This window comes from Triturus cristatus, chromosome 6, assembly GCF_964204655.1.
Source record: "Triturus cristatus chromosome 6, aTriCri1.1, whole genome shotgun sequence".
Classification (NCBI taxonomy): Eukaryota; Metazoa; Chordata; class Amphibia; order Caudata; family Salamandridae; genus Triturus; species Triturus cristatus.
Genome location: NC_140589.1, coordinates 1,013,623,602 through 1,013,644,152, shown reverse-complemented (window position 1 = coordinate 1,013,644,152; position 20,551 = coordinate 1,013,623,602). Strand labels below are relative to the sequence as shown.

General features: G+C 41.7%; 1 protein-coding gene across 1 annotated transcript in view; it reads right to left on the bottom strand.

The window, feature by feature from the left end:
- ANAPC1 (anaphase promoting complex subunit 1) overlaps positions 1-20,551 on the bottom strand; it is a 771,271-nt gene that overhangs the window by 426,453 nt on the left and 324,267 nt on the right. The window contains exons 16-17 of the mRNA XM_085611802.1: positions 9,947-10,134; positions 1,186-1,260 (exon numbers count right to left, since the gene is read on the bottom strand). Of these exons, the coding sequence (XP_085467928.1) occupies positions 1,186-1,260; positions 9,947-10,134 (263 nt within the window). The remainder of the gene's footprint in view (positions 1-1,185; positions 1,261-9,946; positions 10,135-20,551) is intronic.

The following is a 20,551-nucleotide window of genomic DNA, read 5'->3' as shown; positions in this document are numbered from 1 at the left end:
TAAATCCTAACGGTATGTATGAATGTTTTGGGACCGTGAATGCGGTCGCAAAACATTTTCATTTAACCACCTACTTCAAGTAGGTGGTAACCCTTACGCAAATGGGAAGGGGTCCCCAAGAGACCCCTTCCCCTTTGGGAATGTTGTGAAAACGTTTTTTTAAGAGCAGGAAGTGGTCTCATGGACCAGGTGCCTGCTCTTAAAAAATGAAAAGATTTTTTTTTTTTTTTGGTTTTTTAACACAACCCGTTTTTCTTTAAGGAAAACAAGATGCATTTTTTTAAATTGCTTTATTTAAAAGCAATCACGGATATGGTGGTCTGCTGATGCCAGCAGGCCATCATCCCCATGATTTTAGCGATTCCAAGGGGTCGCAAATTGCGAGCTACCTCACTAATATTAATGAAGTAGGTTTGATTTGCGACCCAGTAGGAACCGGTATATGAAACTCATGGAGGTTCATACATTGGAAATTGTGATTAGATAATCACAATTTCCTAATTTCATACATATGGCCCTATATCCCTACTGTCCTGAGAACCCATACTCTCTTCACTTTCAGAATCTAATGTATTTAACAATGCTCCTCAAGCTACAATATTACTTCATCTTTCTCAGTGTTTCGTTACCATGTTTTGCACTATATTATTAAGCAACCTAGGGTTAAGTTCTTTGAGAAGCGCACAAATGTGCTATGGTGGAGGAGTCCTACATAAAACTGTTAAATAAATATCCTCAAATTGCAGAAAAATATATTTTGTGTCTAGTATATAGGACACCAAATAGCCACTGCTCAACACTCTTTCTTCTATTGTCTCGTTTTTTGTCATCGTCTTAACGATTAGCAAAGCCATCTGTTTTTATCTTAACTGTGTGTAAAATCTTCCATCAATAACAATGAAGTTTCTAAACTTTCCTTTTGCAGACAAATATTGCATTTTGGCTATAGCACAGCTGTATACGTAATCAGAAAAAGTCATGCAACTGGACAAGAGAGTAACAGCAACAAAACCAGAATCTCATGTTTGGGGGGCAGAAAGGAGTAGTGCAACTTTGCACCTTTAGGGAAGAGCATTTGAAAGTCTTTTGCACTTTCCAAGAGCAGTTCTGCAAAAATCTATATGGTAAGTAGATGAATCAACTCAGAACATTTTACTTGGTAAGAGTTGTAATAATGGTGCTTACCTCATCTGATCCAGCTTCAGAAGGCCGTGCTTTTTTAGGCGCTACCATTGGAGAAACGGCTCCTTCGAAGTCATGCTGAAAAATGTATTACATTGATTAGAATCAGAAGACCCCCTAGCAATACAAATCAGCAGGTGACAACAGCTGGAATTCGTTGACATGAAGTATGCAGTGCAGTTCATGTACCCACATGAGGCAGTTAACACATTTCATAGGGAATCTATTAGCTGGGAAGATTGCTGTGGCAGTCAGTGTCCATGTACCCAACTGGCCCATGTGTCGATGTCTGCAACGTCATCTGTTATGCATTCAATATTGTATTGTTCTCTTTTTTGCTATAGATCAATAATAATTGATTACCTCGCTTTAGAAATTGATCGAACAGCCAAACACGTAATTTCAAGATAACATACAGGGTCAATAATTGGGCGTAGGGTACCCCTTTGTACAAGCTTCCTGATGCTTCCCATTTTTTGCCCCAACACATAGAGGCTATACAGGAGAACAAGCCACCGTTGTGAGCAAGCTCTACTTTAAACCCACCAGAATACTGAGCGGCCACCTGTTTTAGGAAATTTGAAATAATGGAGCTTGCTATCTTCGATCAGTTCTCAACTGCTTTATGATGGGGCTGTCTAAGACCGCAGCAGGCAAGTGACAAGCCTAACACCACATAGAGAGCGCAGACACCCGTGCATTACATTACAACCAAAAGAATAGGGACATTCATGAGTGACTCACAACAGAGAGAGAACAGGGCCACGATCGCAATAGATCACAACCAAAACAATTGAGCAACACCACTACAGCCCACATTTAGTGAACCTGTATTCAGTAAATTCTCTAATAAAAAACAAAACTTTCTCTACGCATTCTATTTCCCAGAAATTTGTGTTTGCACCCCTCAAGTGTCAGCTTGTAGAACCGTTCCAATCACCTGCATCTTTACCTTGCAGAGGTTATCAAGTTAATCATTGTGATAAAGCTGTCCAAAAAGAATATTTACAGAGAAAGCCAGGAAATGAGACAAAAGAATATGAACTCTTACGTGGTCATTTTTTTCTAGGCACTCTGGATTAAGTCGCTAACTTTATGTAGCAACTTCTCATCCCACAGTTTACAGACCAAGCACCTCACTTCCGTCCTACATGTCTCTCTACCAGAGGTGCTTAACAATGCAATTGTAAAAAGTTTGAGAAACCATCATGAAGATGTTAAGTCAGCAGGAAGCAGTCATAGTCATCAGGAGTCTAGACGTCTAGTCAGCAGACCATCATGTCTGCTACACTTTGAGCTTGGCATTTCCATTTTAATAGATTTTTCATGCAAATGTTCAAAATGTTGAGTACAGGTTGCTTCTCAAGAGTCTCTCCTGCACAGAAAATCCACATTTCTCTGGAGACAGAATACCATTTCTTGGTCGGCCATTACACAGAACATTTGGGATCTTCAAAAAAGATATAAAAAATCTAAATAACGGTGCTTGCACAGTCCAACCCACACAACAGCTCCATGCATGTTGGCGTTTATTATCTTAGTCTCTGCAGAGAGAAGGTCAGAGGTCATGCAGACAACTAAGGGCAGGTAGAGAGTTTGTCTGGAGAAACATGGACTGAGGCCTACAGCTGTACGAGTCACTCGAGATAACGTGCACTGATTGGTACATCTAATGCACCAGCCCCAGACTCAAGGGAGAGCTCTAAAGTTTCTTTCAAAGATTAAAGCCGGAGGAGTAACCGCTGCAAACCAGATAGAGGCACCTCAGTGTGATATGATGAAGTGGATTGCTAGAGAGAGCAGAGTGTCAATGGCAAGCATAAAACAGAAACAGACAGGGCCTAATTATCAAACATTCAAATAGTATGAGGAGCCAAGACCTCCTGTGGGAGAAACAGAAAGGGCGGTGGAGGTGTCAGACAATTTGTGTCAGGCCAATGAGTATTTATGTTTTAACCCCCACAAAGACTGGGGCATGAAGGAGAGAAAAGGATGAGAAGAAATAGGAATCCCCCAGCATCTCAAGAACAAGCTAAAAGACCTGACTCTGCCGTAGTGGAAGTCGGCATAATGTGGTAATCTTAAAGGTGAAGAATGCATCAAAGGAAACAAAAGTTAACACAATCGGACCACAGAAATTGACAGAGGCAAATTCACCAACAGACAATGCAGAAAACCACTATAAGTGGCTAAAAAGTAGTGAAAGAATGGGCACTAAGGTTTTCAGGCAGCAGCCAAAAACAAACTGAGTTCTACATTTTATGATCAAGGGAGGGAGATTTTGCAGAGCTGCAGCTGACTGTACATTCATGTGTTTGATAGTAAAGAAACAGAGCACTTCTGGAGGGCACCAGCAAGTAACATTCGGTGCCCGACCTGCAACAGCAGCGCCTTTCACAACCTCTGGTCGAACATCCACCTTACTGAAGCTGGTGAATATGACTGGATGAAGAAGACCTTGCTTGCAATGGTGAGGAGCAAAATGTCATTGTTGGATCCCAGAAAGAGGAACACAGACAGTAGCCAAGCTTCTCTGACAGTTGAGATTCCGAAGGCAGCTCTCTTGAATGCAGTATACACATAATTGAAAGAGAATGTGAGCAGGAGCAAAAGTCTGTTAGAGATGTAAGGAAGTATTCCTGTAACCATTCTTGGCTGGCGCCACCAAAAAAAGCTTGTAGTCCCTTACGGGACGGGGGGTGGGGTTGCAACCTCTCATTTCAACCTCGACTGCAGCATAAAAGTGAGCCCTTCAAGACACAAGAGCGGACCTTAATTAGCACAGGAATACTGCTCGGTGTCCAAAGGCAGTAGATCCATTGAGATTGACACAAAGGCCCTATCTACCATGAGATGGATGACAACAGAGAACAGTAGCCCGACAAAGAGTCATGGTCAGGAGCTCACATGCAAAGCACTAAGGGGCCCCAGTGTGAAGAAATAGCAAAATATAATTTTAGACTGAAAAGATGTCAAAGGAGAAGACTGCCTAGGAGGAGGGTAGGAAGTGTAGTGCGCTAGGCAGCACAAGGAGTTTAAGTATGAGGGGTACAAAGGAATTTAAAAAAAATTCCAAAAGAAGTCAACTTAGAAAGACAGTCACGAAAAACTGGCAACTTTTGAAAAAGGGCAGAATCCTTCCCAAGTCCTTTACTAAATTAAGACTCTGATCAACACTGAACGAGGAAATTATGGGAGACTCCCGCCAGTCACTCTCTGACTGATCCCATCAAGGTGACCTAGAGCATGGTTAACTGATGACGCGCAGCTTTTTGCTCCCATTTGTTTTGTTGCTAAGGAGCTGAATGGAGCTTGAGAGTTTTAGGATTGCATTCGTGTTTAGCAGAGTTTGTTGCTGCTCTGGGGAAGTGATGTAAGTTCTGTTTTGCAAGGCCAGAGAGTCACAGAGGGTACAGGCTTGATTGAGGTGGCTGAAGGCAGTTTCTACATGTCCGGTCAGAAGGTGACAAGAAATTGGTGAACACTACATTCATTATTCAATATTCTGCTTCCGGATCCTCCTGAGTACACGGAAAGAATTGTAATCCGCACGCTGGGAGAGGTTTGGAATCTCTGCCTCTTATTCAGCTTTCCCTTCCAGGTAATACACCTGTGCTTGTGTTCCCGCCGCCCCCTTGCTGGCTCTCCTTACCCCCAGTGCTTAATTGAGTCATCATAAAAAGGGGCAGTGAACGTAGGCAGCAATAGATTGGACTATTCATTTTTTAAGTTGAGCATTCAAGACCTCTTGTATATACTTTAGTATATACTTCTCTTGTGGGCTTAAAGCAATCCCTCTGTTTTCATTTGTTTGTTTCAGTGTCCTTTAAAAATACCTGCTTGCTAGTGGTCAGTCCTGCCTCTTTGTCCCTCCTTTTTAGGTCAAGCCTAGAGCAGCGCATGCGCTGCTTGCTCGACATTTAGTAGGTGGGTTTTCAAAGAATTACCAACAAGCCTTTCCTGGCCTCAAGCTTGCGTGAACGCTCGCGTGCACGCACGCAGCCGCCATCTGCCTTTCTTATCTCTTCCTCCGCATTGCTGGCCATTTCTTTCACTTTCGCGGCTTTTTTCATTATAAAATATCCATCCCTGAAACACCAATAATATAGTATGTATATACACAGTTTACCTGTGTGAGAAAGTTTACGTTTTGTTCATATTTAATATTCTTTACTTTTGTAACATAGTATTGTTTCACCACCATATGTATTTATAGTGTCTTAAGTTATGCTTGTGACATTTTTATAAAATGGCCATGCTTTTAATGCGCTTCTGCTGCAATGGGCAAAGTTGTATAAGCGTGCATTGCATACACTTTTCGTAATAATTAACGCATGTGGTATTCAACAGATATTATACATGACTGTGTATGTTTTAATCAGAGCCATATTGCTTTAAATTTTTATCGCTTGGCATGCCAAAGGCATATATTATCGAAGTCATTCTCTTAGTCACTATGTGATGAGTTATTACGTTTAAAATTATTTTTCTAATAACATCCTTGTGAATGGATTTTGCTTATACAGCGTTTTATTTTCTTAAATATCGTTCCTATGAAATGTGTTTGCTTGTACAGTGCGCTCCGAACGTCCTATGATTGTAGAGGGTTCGGTTCGTGCGGTGGTAGTTTCCCAGGGGCGGGGCACTCTCGCATTAGCACCCAGATGCTTTAATGCATATATTGTAATTGTTTTTATAGCTGGCTGGCTCTCGGTACCCACTTCTTAACAGTAGAGAAAAATATAATTTGCCCTTAAAAGAGCTTGGCATAAATGGAAAGTCTGGTCCACTAATCCTCGAGTTTAAGGAGTAAAACTTTCCACATAATGTGTTTCCACATTACAAATGTCTGACTGGGACAGATTGTCGGATTGGGCTTTTTTGGAGCAAGAACCTTGGAAGAAGGTGGCTGGGTTCATTATTAGTGCGTTTAATAATAATCGCTCTTTAACTCAAACAGGCCCGGCACAGAGTTCCTTTCTTGGTTTTGCATCACGTGTGTTGCACCTTAACGACGTAATGAAGTATTCCTAAATGACACAAAAACACTAAGGCATGAAGGCCTGTTTAACTATTAGGAATCGTGTATGAGCATAATGTCTAAAGATGGGAACAATATATTCATGACCCCGCCCCCACCCAAAAAACGGGCCCATGCTACAATATATTGTAGTACAATGTGTACATGGATATGCTTGATTTATTTAATGTTTGTATCATTTTAACACGATATGTGCAGACGTAGGTAGCACGCCTTCCGCTGAGGGCGAAGAGAGAGGAGAGTGTGTTTATATAGCTACCATTGGTGCAGCAGGTGCAGTGGCACCGGTGTCCACTGAGCCCTCATAATTGCTGTAGTTTGCTACCCCAACAGCAGTCAGAAGGACCATGTTCCTTGATTGCACCAGGACCCATGGCATCCTTACTGCTCTACTGCAGATAAGGCCACATGTACACAACATCCCAGAAGCCTCAGCAGGGCAGTGGGTGTTCAACTCTTTAACCATCAGTGAGGGTGGCGCGTGCAGTTCACATTGGGCTCTTCTGGACTCCGAGTGACACAGCCCTTGAGGAGGACACCTTGGAAACGTGGGCAAGGGGAGAGATATTTCAAACGCTCCAGTTTTCCCCGGAGTCCTGGAACCTATTGCATTTGGGCATCTAGCCCCGTCGAGCAACAGTTGTGATTTATACATTGCTTGCGATTCATGTATTCACAGCCATTAGTAGCGCCGAAAAGCAACGAGAAGCGCTTTCTATTCTGGGAACTGAAGTCAATTCTGGTAAAAACATGTTCGAAGCAGCTCCCAGTGAGAGCGAGCGCGGTGACCCTGTCTCTGGGAGGTGTGTTTGTTTGGAGGGTGTTCCCCAACCCCGCCCCAGGAACTTATAGAAACAAGCATTGGCATAGCCAATAGACTCGCCATTGGGACCTTATAAGTGTTTAGCCATGCAACAGTTAATGTTGTTGCACCGAGGATATTGTGCTGCATAGCTAAATACTTATGAGGTCCCAAAGACGAGAACTATTGGCTATGCCAATGCTTGTTCTCTTTTGTTCCTCCCACGGAGCAGGAACCAAATACTGTACCTTTACGATTTGGTTATTTATCTGTTGGTTTGAGGGACTATTTTTTTATTTGTAGCCTGCTTGTGTGAAAGCTTGCCTGTGTTCAGTGTTGGTGTCCCTAGATGCTTGTTTCTTTTGTTTATGCATGGCTCTCACTATCACAGCTGCTCCTCTTACCTTTGGAATTCCAAAGTGATTGAAAACAGGCCTGTTAATATTTTGCCTCTCTTTCATTAGCATAGCGCTGGCTTTCATGTTTCGCTATCACACGCATTTGATTTTATCAGCAGGGCATCCTAGAAGCTGGTCATCGGCACTGCAAGGAAATCTGGGTTGATTTTTACGTTTAAACATTTAAATTGGAACTTGCCAATTTCTGTAATACAGCACTGGCAATTTAGTTTGGACTGGTACTCAACACTTGTCCCTGGGGGCCTTAGATTATTTAATGTCTCCCACTCCCCTGCTGGCCCCTTCGAAATATCTGTACCACACCACATTTAAGATCTCTCTATCACAACAAAAGGGATTTCCTAGAAGTCCGAATCACGTTGCAGAACATACTCGCTTTCCCGTTTGCCACCCTCCGCGTCACGTGACATTGTCAAGACCTGTCCTTAGTGCATAGCCTTGTTGATTGCAGGCAGGTGAAACCAGCTAGGACTGCTCCAGGTTGACAGAGAAGCCCAGGCGGCGCCGAGACCACTGCCGGGCATGAAGACTTCACTTTACTAATCCCGCTGAAAGCAGCCCCTGAGCCCCCATGCCACCCCCCCCATTGTGAGTACTGACTGTGCGAGAGGAGGTATTATCCCACCCAGGCCCTGAGGGTAGTAGTATGACTCTGGCTCCTTGTTACAAAAGCTGCAGCCTCTGTGCCTGAGAATGTCAGTCCTGTGCCTCTTTATTTACAGCTCTGAGGTGCATAACAAGGTGTCTATTCATGATAATGTTTTTGAGTCTCTATTCCGTATATATATGTGCATGAGGGGGGCTTTGAACACACGACTGTGTACCAAAGCATTAAACTAGACAGCAAGCTTGACCTGTGAGGAACGCAGGAAGCTCAAGAAACACCATTTTGCATAGTGTGTAGGAGACAGCCAATCTCGCCAAAGTTGCTACTCCTTCATGCTTCACCCTGATTATGCTGTTCAAATACTTACAAGAACAGACTCTGTGAATGACATTTATTATTAATTGCGTTATCCATCTGTGTATTCTACTTTGTAGTGTGTTTTCTATGTCTTCAGCATCACAGTGTGCATATTCTTTTGTATCTAATTGGCGCTGCTCTGGCTTGACAAAAGATTGCAGGTCCTGAACTCCAGATGTGCAGAAGCCAGGCAGAGGATTTCTGATTTGGCAGATGTGCTATTAACTAACTGAGAAATGATGGCTCAAAACTGGAAAGTGATTCATACTGCTAATTACAAGTTTAAAAACCTTGGAGAACAGATCTCAGTGAGCAAATTTAAGGTGGGTGGGATTCCTGAGAGCTTTGGTCAGAATAAGGACATGGTCAAGCAGCTTTCTAAACTGATCTCCAGGTATGGTTTATCAGAGAATGATACAGATCTCTACATTGTAACAGTGCATAGGGTTTCTCCTGGCCCTTTTAAAGAAGGATCAAAACTACTGACCATTTTGGTCTACTTTCAGAACTTCAGAATTCAGGGCAAGTGCTAAGGATGGAAATCAGTTAACCTGTATTAAAGTGGAATCTGATTTCACCATTAAAATCTTTCCAAATCTTGCATATGAAACCTCTCATCACCACTCGGAGTTCAAACTGGCTGAAACATTTAGCGCGAAGGAAGTCCAAGTCCAGCTGGTACTGCTTTGGGCAGGCCTGTTCCATATTTTCTCAGAACTAGCAGAAGCTGAAACGTTTTTGACCCATATGCGAAGTCCTAAGGAAGGGACCGGAGTTCTTGTTCACCATATGTGCAAAACGAACGCACCAACTGGAAGAAGGGGATGTTTGGTCTAAGCTTTCGGAGGTTAGGAATGTCCGAGGACAGACTGGGTTTCAAGAAGTAATGAAAGATGGGGAAAGAAAGGAAAGATTGGGGGAGGGGGTTGGAAAAAAGAATATTGGGAGCACCACAAGGTTTAGTACATACTAAACTGTCTATGCTACGTCTACACTGCTCCTTCTCTTGCTATACCATCTTATACTTACTTTATAATGTCATCACCTGCATTTCTACTGTATTGATAGTTTCCATAATATCCCCTCTCAATCTGACTCTCTTCCAATGTACAACAAACCTACTTATTATCCTCAACCTTTTTCCAAATATATGTTACTCTATTGTCCTTGTCTAATTGCCCAATTTTATATGTAGCTCCTCGTTTATTCTGCTTAACCACAATAGATCTATTTGCTATGTGAACTGTTATTACTTTGTCACCTAGATAGGGGCAAGTAGGTCTACAGCAAAAGATATACATAAATATGATGCAGGTCATCGACCTTCCAAAAACCTGAAGACAATCACATCCTTCCATTTTAGATAGCGAGCAGACATCAGTACAGTAGCCCTCCAAAGGCAAAGTGCCAGGCCACGCTGTGCATTCAAATTTTCTTGCATTTCTGCATAAATATTACAAAGCAGAAGATACAGGGTAAACAGGTGTTCTCCTCAGAAAAAGGATAAAGATTTTTTTTTCTCACAATATATTACTTACATTACGGGTCCAAGGCAATTTTTCTGTGTTGTAACCCATCAGGTTCATGAGAAAAACTGAAAATAAATTCCACTCGGAGTAGTTGCTGGGTCCCCCAGGGGCGTTATGAACATTGTACCATTTGACAAGCACCTGCACAGCAATCTCTTTCGGTAAAATATACTTTATGGCTTGCAGACACTTTTTAACTGCATGAAAGCAAAAATGGGGAAACAAATCAGACGTGCAGAAAAGAACATATCAGAAATTAACAAGTGTTCTTAAACTATTATCAGTGTACCAAGTTCATGGAATTTGGCACGAGCTATTGAGTTTAATTCAAAGGGCTATATGGAAAATTGGAAGACATGGGTAATGCGAACAATCAAGGTAACAAGGAGCTGAGGATCAAATTCAATAAGTCCTGAGAACTCTTCTAATGTCAGGTTATCTGACTTAACCTCAGGAAGAAGTGCAATGCAATTCTCACTCACTGGCCACTAATATCTTGTGTTGAGATGCACCTTGTGATCTGCTCAAGATGGAATTGCATGTAATACAAAAAAGGGATTTCAGGAGCAGCTGCACATATGTACAAAGTCAACAGGAAAACAGTTGCACACAACATTGTTGGTCAACCAGAGCCCAGGATGCACCACTTTAACCAGGTTTGCTCTCACCAAGAAGTAACAATGCAAGGATGGATCAACCTTGAGATGTGCGGGCCTATTTAGCATACATATTGTGTCCTATATATTGTTGAAAAAATTGCCCACTGGGTGTTTTCTATTATCAACTCAATGGAGTGATACTTTTGTAAACAAAATTTAGGACATTTTTACGCCAGACAATATAAGCCAGCAAATCCCTTGTTACACTCACTATCTCACCTCCTTTGAACTACACTCTTCCCACGGCACCATTCTTCTCTTCTTTCTCCTTCCATTCATCAACTCTGATTATATTGAGTCCCCTCATATCCTTACGTACATTTCCTTATCCATTCCTTACCAAATAACTGTTCACTGCATACTACCCTTGACTAATGATCTCCTCCGGCAAATATCTTAACTTACCATTAATGGACATAATCTCCCAACCTCAAACACATTAATTTCTGAATTCAAAGATCTGCTTTTCATATGCTCTCCCCCTAACAAACACTCTTTGCCCAGAAATCCGACAGAGAATTCCTTGTCCAAGACCTTTACGATATAAACTAATGTACGAAGGACGAACTCCACTCCATTCACATACCCACTCTTCTACTCAGAGCAGAGTTCACCCCTCATATCTCTCTCTAGTTTCTTAACCCGGTCAAATCTCTCCTGAGCCATCTGGATAGTGATCACACTTAGCCTGTGTCACCTGGATCTCCCCCAGTTGCCCACTCCCGCCTTTCAGCGGCACCCACTCTGCCCTCCCTGCCTCCATCTGCACAGAATTTTCATTAACACTTGATCCATGCTCAAGAAAATTGGTCATCCACAACCTAATCATGACACCAAAATCCTTTATAGCACAAATGCCTACCAAAAGAAGCAGCCCAAGTGCTCCCTGAAGTCACACCTCACTATCAAATCTAACCAAAAACTGAACATAGAAAAAAAACAGAAAAGTTGTAGCAGTCTTCAACACTTTCCAATCCATACCAGCTTCCTCGATTCATGAGCCGCAAAATGTGAATTCATTTTGGTTAGAAGCCCACCTTTTTACATTCTCATCTTTCTTCCTGGGGATTATCAAATGGCTAATGCACAATACAGCCTTCTCAGAAGCCTTTCGACTCAGTTGTCAATATTGCCCTTAATGACCTGCTCGATAGGTTTTAAACTAGACCCCTCCCCCAAATATATCCCTGAAGCATTGACTATTTCAACTGGTCTTCTGCACCACCCCTTTAACAAGACAGATTTTAGCTGCTATATTCACCCCCTCAGGATCCATTGACGTGACCGGACATCACACCCTCTAGTTGGAGTGACCACCATGAAATGAGCTTCTATTTAAGCTTTCCTATTGCATTGAAAATCACTACCTCAGCACCCTTCAATCACTACTTTCTATTTCACTGCCAATCAAGCCAATCAATACAGTACAGAAATTCAACAATTAGGCTAACTCGCTATTGAGATGCTGATTCCCCCCTCCCTGCTTCAAGGACTACACCAACTCAGAAAACTGGAGCACGTCATTATTGAATGACTGGAAGGCAATAAAAGTTGACAGCTGAACAATCAAAGAACAAGGAAAAAACTGCACAAGAATGAGAAGCTTTGTTTTCAACGCTTTTGCAGAGTACAGAAAGCTATCATCAAGAAAGCAAAGCGGCTCTACGTCAATACCTGCATTTCAAGCACCATGCCCTTTTAGGGAAATGCATAAAATCACTGATGAATTACGATGGTAGTCCATTGAGGAATTCTGACTGATGGCAGTCAAATTCTAAAGCAACAGAGCTGGGGGCATAGCATACAAATAGGGCTCCCGGTTTTATGGTATATATGTTTTTTGACATTTCCGTCTGTATTTATCCATATTTATTATGGGTTTTGTGAAGAAAATAAAACTGAAACGGTTATATTTCAGCATTCATTTAACCAATAAATATGCAGTCACGCTTCAATGCCTCCCAAATTTCAGTGATATGAACACCCGCAGAAGATAAATCAATGCACTTAGATGACAATAGGCACATATCAGTATCAGCCTTGTGCATTTCTACAGCTGTTTAAGCTTCTTTACTAAGATTCCTTATTTTGTTAACCTCGTTACCTATCAATCATCACAGTTATTGGTCTGGCAGTAATGGCAAAGTGTTTTGAGATTCACTCAAAAAGCACCAAATTTCCGCTTGTATCCACGTTTAAAAATAAATACAGAAAATAAATGTTTTTGCGTCTGTATTTATCTGTAAAAATCAGTAAAAACGGAAAACAGGGAGCCTTACATACAAAGTACCCCTGAACTGCAACAGATGTGTTTGCCCTCGGACATTTTGGTATTTTAGAAAGGGACGCAGACAGATAGAGCAAAATGCATGCCAGCGCAATCACAAGGGTGAGTTCCCTCATTTGCACAAGGGTGTGTACTCCTTGAGAGGGGCTAGTGGGTCCAAGGGAACGTCTTTACATCCCCATGCAGGCAGGTGCATTCGAAGACACAGCAGCAGTTTCAAAACTCACCTACGGTTTCACTAATGTGCTTTCCTCAGAAGAGGTGCTAACTGTTAGCTTTCTTATTTGCACTTAGGGCAGAGCACTTTTTAATGAAATCAAATGTGCTGTTCCAGTCTGCACTGGGTGCACTGTTTTAAGGGTGTGTCGTGATGCAAACAGGCAGTGTGTCCGATGTATAATTCAAGCCCTAGACAAATCACTCTGGACCATGTTTCTGGAAAACTATAATATAGCCTTCAAAATCAAAGTATTTTCAATCCACTAGACATAAGGACTAGTAAGTGGAGTGCTTATTTTGTACAAAAAAATAAATAATAATAAGAGCCAGGGCTCTTGTCAGGCGGCCACTGCAGCCAACGTCACACATTGCCCCTGCCATGCTGCCAAAGATCGTAACAACACAGCTACTAGCTATCACACTTCTACAAGTGTGGCAATTCAGACTATTCCAGGCACCCAAAACTATTCTTTGGTGGTAGGGAATACTAATTTTTAATGTGTATTGAATTAAAAATTAGCCGTTGTTGTGCTCAACTCTAAATTAGCCAGACAGCACCACCTTGTGGCAGACTGTCACAAGACCCAGTGTTAACAATTAAGTGCTGGTACTAAGCACCGGAAAGCACCAGCTCAAATTAAGTGTGCCTACTCCTACACATCTTGGCACCAACTAGACTAAGCATAAAGCAGTGCTACACAAGTGACGTTTATGTGTACTACAGGGAAATAAAGGAGTCCATTTTTCGTATTTCAAGATGAAAAGCAAACAACAGTGTGAGGATAACACGTTCAATGAACTTTGGCTAAAGCCAGAAACGGTTTAAGAATTGATCCGAAAGACAGAGCGAAGCAGCAATTCATGCCCTGGTTCTATTCCTATGTAAGATTGGATGCCCATTGACCCTGCCAGTTTGAAACCAAGGTGCAGTTGTCAAAGACCTTTGCACTTTCCACCCATTTTTTTTTTATTGAGTATGCTGAGTTAGCTGAAGCAAATGCAACAGTCACTGTCTTCCAGATGTGAGCCACGCGAGGGCCTCGGAGACAACCAAATTTCTCTGGCATGGAGGAGACCCATGATTTCTAGCCAGGAGATGTTTTGCCTTCCAAGAGTGGGGTTAGGAGAAGTGAGCAGAATATCCGCTTTTGAAGGGTTTGTATTAAGAAAGTTGGTGGACTTTCACCACTGCATGGCATCCACGTAGTTTGACAAGGCCCTAGAGTCCCTTAATTTCCCAAAGGAATACACTAAAATAGGGAGTTAAGGCAAGGGGATTTCGGCAGGACTTCCTATCCCAGAAATCTGCAGTGCTGCACTGAGGGGCAGGAGAGCAACCCCCGTCACTCCTGAGCACTATATAGCGCATTTGAATACCTTGCGGCATGGGATACAACCGCGCAAAGCCCGGGCCAAAGGTGGGCTCGTTCTGAGTCCGTCATCAACTGGAAGATGACGAACTGGGCCATCCCTTTGGTTTTGTACTAGTCCCCTAAGAGCTCGGATGAGTGCTCGACGTGCCTTGCTGGCTATTGCTTTTGGACAATTATTCCACCTAACTTCCACCCGTGGGTGCAAGTATTTGGTATTTGAAGTCTTGTATTCACTACCTCTTAAAGGACTACAGGAAAGAATAGTTGCCAATGTCATAGATGAATGGCCAAAAACACGTAACTCCATTTTAACGTTTCTAAATAACACGGTGGGTGTCATAGAAATTACTAATGTGGAAGACCCGCTGGCACTTACCTGTTCGGAAGAAATTGCAGAAAAAGTTCGCACAGAGGCTTTATCAAGCTCCACATCTATTCGTCTTGCCTACTGATCATAACACAGGTATCTTGATGGGGGTACAGGCGCTGGAGCGCAACAAAAGAACTCTGATATAGCCCTGATGAGCACTGTGGATGGTTTATCCGAGGAAACAGGGTGAGAACAAGCATTTGCATTTTGATAATTAACACATAAAGAAAAGGCATTGTCATTTACAATGCCAATAGCTCAAACTCTTGTAAATGCGAGACTATGATATTTGGGTGGGCTTACATATTTCAATACTTGTTCCCTACCTAAGCCCCTAGCGCTTTTCACACTTTGTCTTGTCTTATTGGATGTGACAAGAGACTGGATCTTTTTTCTCTTTTTATGGTGTATCTTGATTTTTGCTGACCTAACATCTAAAAAGAAGGTGTGATATTTTATTCTCATCACTTTTGGTCGATGGGATATGATATATTACCCATGCGCTTATACATCTGAATCCCCCTTATGGCCACTTGGAATGCCTGTTATCTGGATATAAGATGCCACGTACTATTGGGGTTGATCTAAACCTACTTGTACAGATTTTCCTTTCTGGGAACGTCCTATGCTTTATTTTATTTTATTGTCTTTCGCTAATAATTTACCAGTTAATTATCCTTATTGAGCATAACACTCCAATTTTATATATATTTTTTGGGCTCATAACAATCAGATTGATATTTATTGTATATCGATTCTCAACTGCCTGTTTATCCATGACAATTTATTAGTTTCAATTGGTTACTTTCTATTATATCCCAACGCATTGAGTTATAGCAAGCATGGGTTGAATTTGCAGTCTCAATTTGTATGTATGACGTTATGTACATTCTTTTGTCTGTTAAATTGACATTCTTATAGGTTTTGCTATCACTACTTTCTATTTGCCTAATGAACCATTGTAATTAATACATATTTATCTACCTTTCCGTGTTACATTGCCCGTTTCAATATGGCGTCCAAATTTTGCCGCATTGATGACCATTACACTTTTTCATTTTTCATATTGGATATTTTTTTTTTTTTTAATTTTATTTAAGACTTTTATTACCCCGTGTGAATTCCACAGGGCAGGACACATTTCATACTGATCCACATTTTTTATACATTGTTCATTATTATTTCCTTAAATCTTTAAACAATACATACATAATCATATATTATATACATAACACAATATCTATTAATTATATTCTATCAAGATATACTAATTTGCACAACATTCTTTCCACTTAGTTATGGGCTCCCAAATTTGTCTACCTAATCTCCTTCCCTTTTTCCCCTTCCTTGCATAAATTGCCATCTCCAAATTATAAATCTGTGTTAATCTAGCTAACCATTGATGAAAAGTCGGGGGCAGGGGTGTAAGCCATTCCGTAGCGATACACAGTCTCAGAGTTGCCATAGCAATAAATATAAAACAATCATATTCGGGTTGCCTGCCTCTGTCGTTGACTCCTAACAGTATAATCACTGGTGTTAAGCTACACTCAAATCCTAGTGACCTAGAAAAAAAAATCTCAATGTCTCTCTGTGTTTTTTGCATATGCGGGCAAATAGCAAAAATATGGACAATATCAGCCTCTAAGCTTCCGCATCTCGGACAATTAATACCTGTTGTCCCTCCCCATTGCGCTATTCGAGCAGGGGTATAATATAGTCTGTATAGGGTTTTATAATGTTGTGCCTGGAGGGCCGCGGAACATAATATATTCTGTCCCATTTCTAATGAATCAAGAAAAATTTCTTTCCCTACATCCAGCTTATTTGCCCAGTTTTCCGCCCATTTTTCTAAGTCATCCTGCTTAGATTCTATCAATTCCGAATAGATTCTTTTAATTGTACAGTCAGTTCCTCCCTGAATAATCTCCATAATTGAGTTTTTCTTAAATCCTGCCGGCCCTCCCTTCTTTGTTACCATATAGCTTCTAACCTGTAAATATTTAAAGAAGTCTCTTAGGTCCAATCCAAATTTTCGTTGTAACTCGAGGAACTGCATTATCCCCTGCCCATCCAAAATATCACCAATCTTATTTATGCCCTTCCTTCCCCAATCTTTAAACACAAGATCAGAGAAAATATCTTGAGGAAAGGAGGGATTCTGTCCCATTCTTGTATATCGATTATATCTCCCAAGGCCGAATTTTTTTGTAAACGCTTTCCAAATACAGAATGCTGCCTTGACTGTCTTAAATCTGGTTCTTTTGAAATAGGTCGAGTCCATCTGCTTCAAAAACACATTTTCTGATACAGCTCCTAGTGCTAGGCCGTATATAGCAGTTGTACTGAGGGGTCCTTGTCCCTCAGATTCTGCCCCCCCAATAAGACCTGACATATATTGCAGGGCAGCTGCCCAGTAGTAAAGTTTTAGATCGGGTAACGCCCATCCCCCCCTACATCGTGGAAGCGCCATAAATCTCAGTGCCCTCCTCGTCTTACCCTTAGCCCAGATAAATCTATTTATCAGATTCTCTAAAACTTTAAACCACTGGTCCTCAAACATTAAGGGAATTGCCCTAAATATGTATAAAAATTTCGGGAGGATCAACATTTTAATGATGTTTGTACGGCCCATAATAGAAAGATGTAGATTATGTAGCCTGTCCAGATCTTTTCTCACCTTCAAAATTATTGGAGCGATATTCTTTTCCACAAGAGTCTCTAGGGCAGAGGTGATAGTTACACCCAGGTAAACACCAGAGTCCACCACTCTATGATCCAGGCAATGCGCAAACTGATTCTTAATTATTTGTGTTTTAGAGCTATTCAACGCATAGCCCGATAGGCGTCCAAACTTTTTAGCCTCAATCTCAATCTGTTCTATTGCCTCTGTTGGGTTTGGTGTTATAACCGCAACGTCATCGGCATATGCTAGTATCTTGCATTGTCCCAAGCATGTAATTACTGGGGCTATTCTTTCATTTATCTCAAGCCTGCGTATTAGCGGATCCATATACATCGCAAAGAGCAACGGTGAACAGGGACACCCCTGTCGTGTTCCCCGTTTTATCTTTACCGGAGTAGTAGTACCAGCATTTACTCTGATCGATGCTACGGGATTTATATACAAAGCCTGCAGTGCCCTGACAAATCCTTCCCTAAGCCCTGCTTTCTTTAAAGTATGCCACAAATAGTTCCAGGAGACACGGTCAAAGGCTTTCTCTGCATCTAAGAGCATAGCCGCGACCGGTTCTCCTGTAGCTTCTCCAATATCAAATAATGTAACAACTTTCCGCGTATGATGAGTAGTACCCCTACCGGGTATAAAACCATGTTGGTTATCACTGACAAGGGTATGTATTATACTAGCAAATCTCATAGCTAGTACCTTTGAATATATCTTAGTGTCCGCGTTCATTAAGGTTATCGGCCTATACGAGCCTGGCTCAGTAGGTGGTTTCCCTTTCTTTAGGATTATCACAATGTCCGCTCCTCCCCATGAAGCTGGTATAGAAGTTCCGATTTGCGCCAACTGCACTGTGGTCAGAAAATCCCTAATTATCTCATTCCAGAATACCTTATAAAATTCAATCGGGATTTGGTCCGGGCCTGCTGCTTTGCCTGAGGGTAAGTTCTGAATAGCCGTTATAACTTCTAGTTTATCTATGGGTATCTCTAAGGTCTCAGCATCACCTTCAATCAATGTTGGTGCTGGTATCTCCCGTAAATATTTATCAATTGCCTGATCCTCTTTACCAGATTGCTCATCATATAGATTCGCACAGAACTGCCTAAATACTTCACGAATCTCATCAGTATCTGTATGTAACCTACCCATATCGTCTCTAATTTCCCTAACTTCCCCTGTAGCCAACTTCTGCCTAGTACGAATGGCAAGTGTACGTCCCACCCTCTCGCTAAACTCATGACATCTCTCTTTATTTGCCAAATAAATCTTAGCGGCCCTGTCTGCCACAATTTCTTCTGCTCGCAATTTTGCCCTGGCAAACTTAATAAGAGCTTGTTCGGGTACTTCCCCCAGCAAAATACATTGCTCTAGCTCCTTCTCGGCATCCAGAAGCAGTTTAGTCACCTCTGAATTTCTCTGGCGCTCTTGCTTTCTTTTATACGTGCTGTAGCTAAGAGTCTCTCCCCGGGCACCAGCCTTAAAGGCATCCCACACCATCCCTGTTGCCGCTGTACCCCTATTAATCTCAAAAAATGTGTTTATCAATAGTTTCATATGCTGAATATACTGTTCATCAGTTAATAAAGCTCTTTCAAATGTCCATACCCTCTCCTTCCGGGTCGCAGCTTTCATAACAAATCTTAAAATCAAGGGGCTGTGATCCGAAAATAGTCTAGGAGATCTTTCGATCTCTAAGCTAGGGATCAGTGGGTTGGTTACGAAGTAGTAATCCAGCCTTACATGTATCCTGTGCGGAGCTGAGTAGTATGTATATCCTGCATCATCTGGTCTTAAACTTGCCCATACATCTGTTAAGGCATTGTTTTGAGCAAGGCTGGATAAGGCCTGACATACTCTTTTTTTCCTACCCTTATAAGCCCCAAGCCCCAAGCCCCACTCCATCTACCCCGTTAATATTGAAATCCCCGGCTAGGATAACACACGGTGCCCATGTAGCTAATTCCAAATCCAAGTATTCAAATATCTCTGGGTCATCGTCGGTTGAACCATAAATCGACCCCAACGTAATCCATTTTCCACTAAGTAAACATTCAATCATTGCCCACCTACCCCATTGATCCTCTAGCTTTCTCCTTGTAATTATATCTTTTTTCCTGGTTAGAATAGCCACGCCTCTATTTTTTGCCCCTTGCTTAGAATATGCTAGTACATGATAGCCCAACTGTCCCAGAAGATGCCCTTGTGATCCCATTATATGCGTTTCTTGTAAAAAAACAAAATCCACATTCATCCTCTTTAATACTTGTGCGATTGCCTGTCTCTTCCGATAATCATTTAATCCACATACATTCCATGTAACAAATCGAATACTCATTAAGTTATTTCTGTTGCTTGTCTCAACCAATAGATCCTCCTATTTTCTTTAGAGTATTTCTCAAGTTTAGTATTTGTCTGCATTCCTTTTTTTTACCCCATACATGTCTTCAAACCATCCATCTCTGCCGCTCCTTTTTCCTTAGATATTGTGTCTGTACATTCTCCCAATGTGTCTTGCCCTGTACCCGTGCACCCCCAGCCCCCCCAACCCTCCCCCAGAGGCCCCACCCTGTGAACCCACCCCCCCTTACTGGCAAATAGGTCAATCCTGACCTATGCGTGTCCGTGCGCTCGCAGTTCGCCGCTCCCACCCCCTACTCTCTTCATTGTCTCCCCCTACCTCAAATTCCCATAATTAACCAAGCTTTATATTGCTAGCTTTAAATTTACCTTACAGTTCAGTATTTATATCCATAAAAGATATTAATCTCTTCTTAAGTTCTTGAGTTTGTCCTACTATACACTTAATTAATCTAATCTTACTTCGTCTTGCTGCCTGCCTGCCTGCCCTTCCTGACACTTAGACAATTTTATTTCATTAAGGTATTCCTGGGCTTGTATTTCAGAGTAAAATACCTTAAACTGGCCACCAGATCCTACTTTCAAACGAGATGGGAACATCAGATAAGCTTCGTACCCTATAGTCTGAAAAGGTGTAATAAGCTGTCTCAACCTCCACC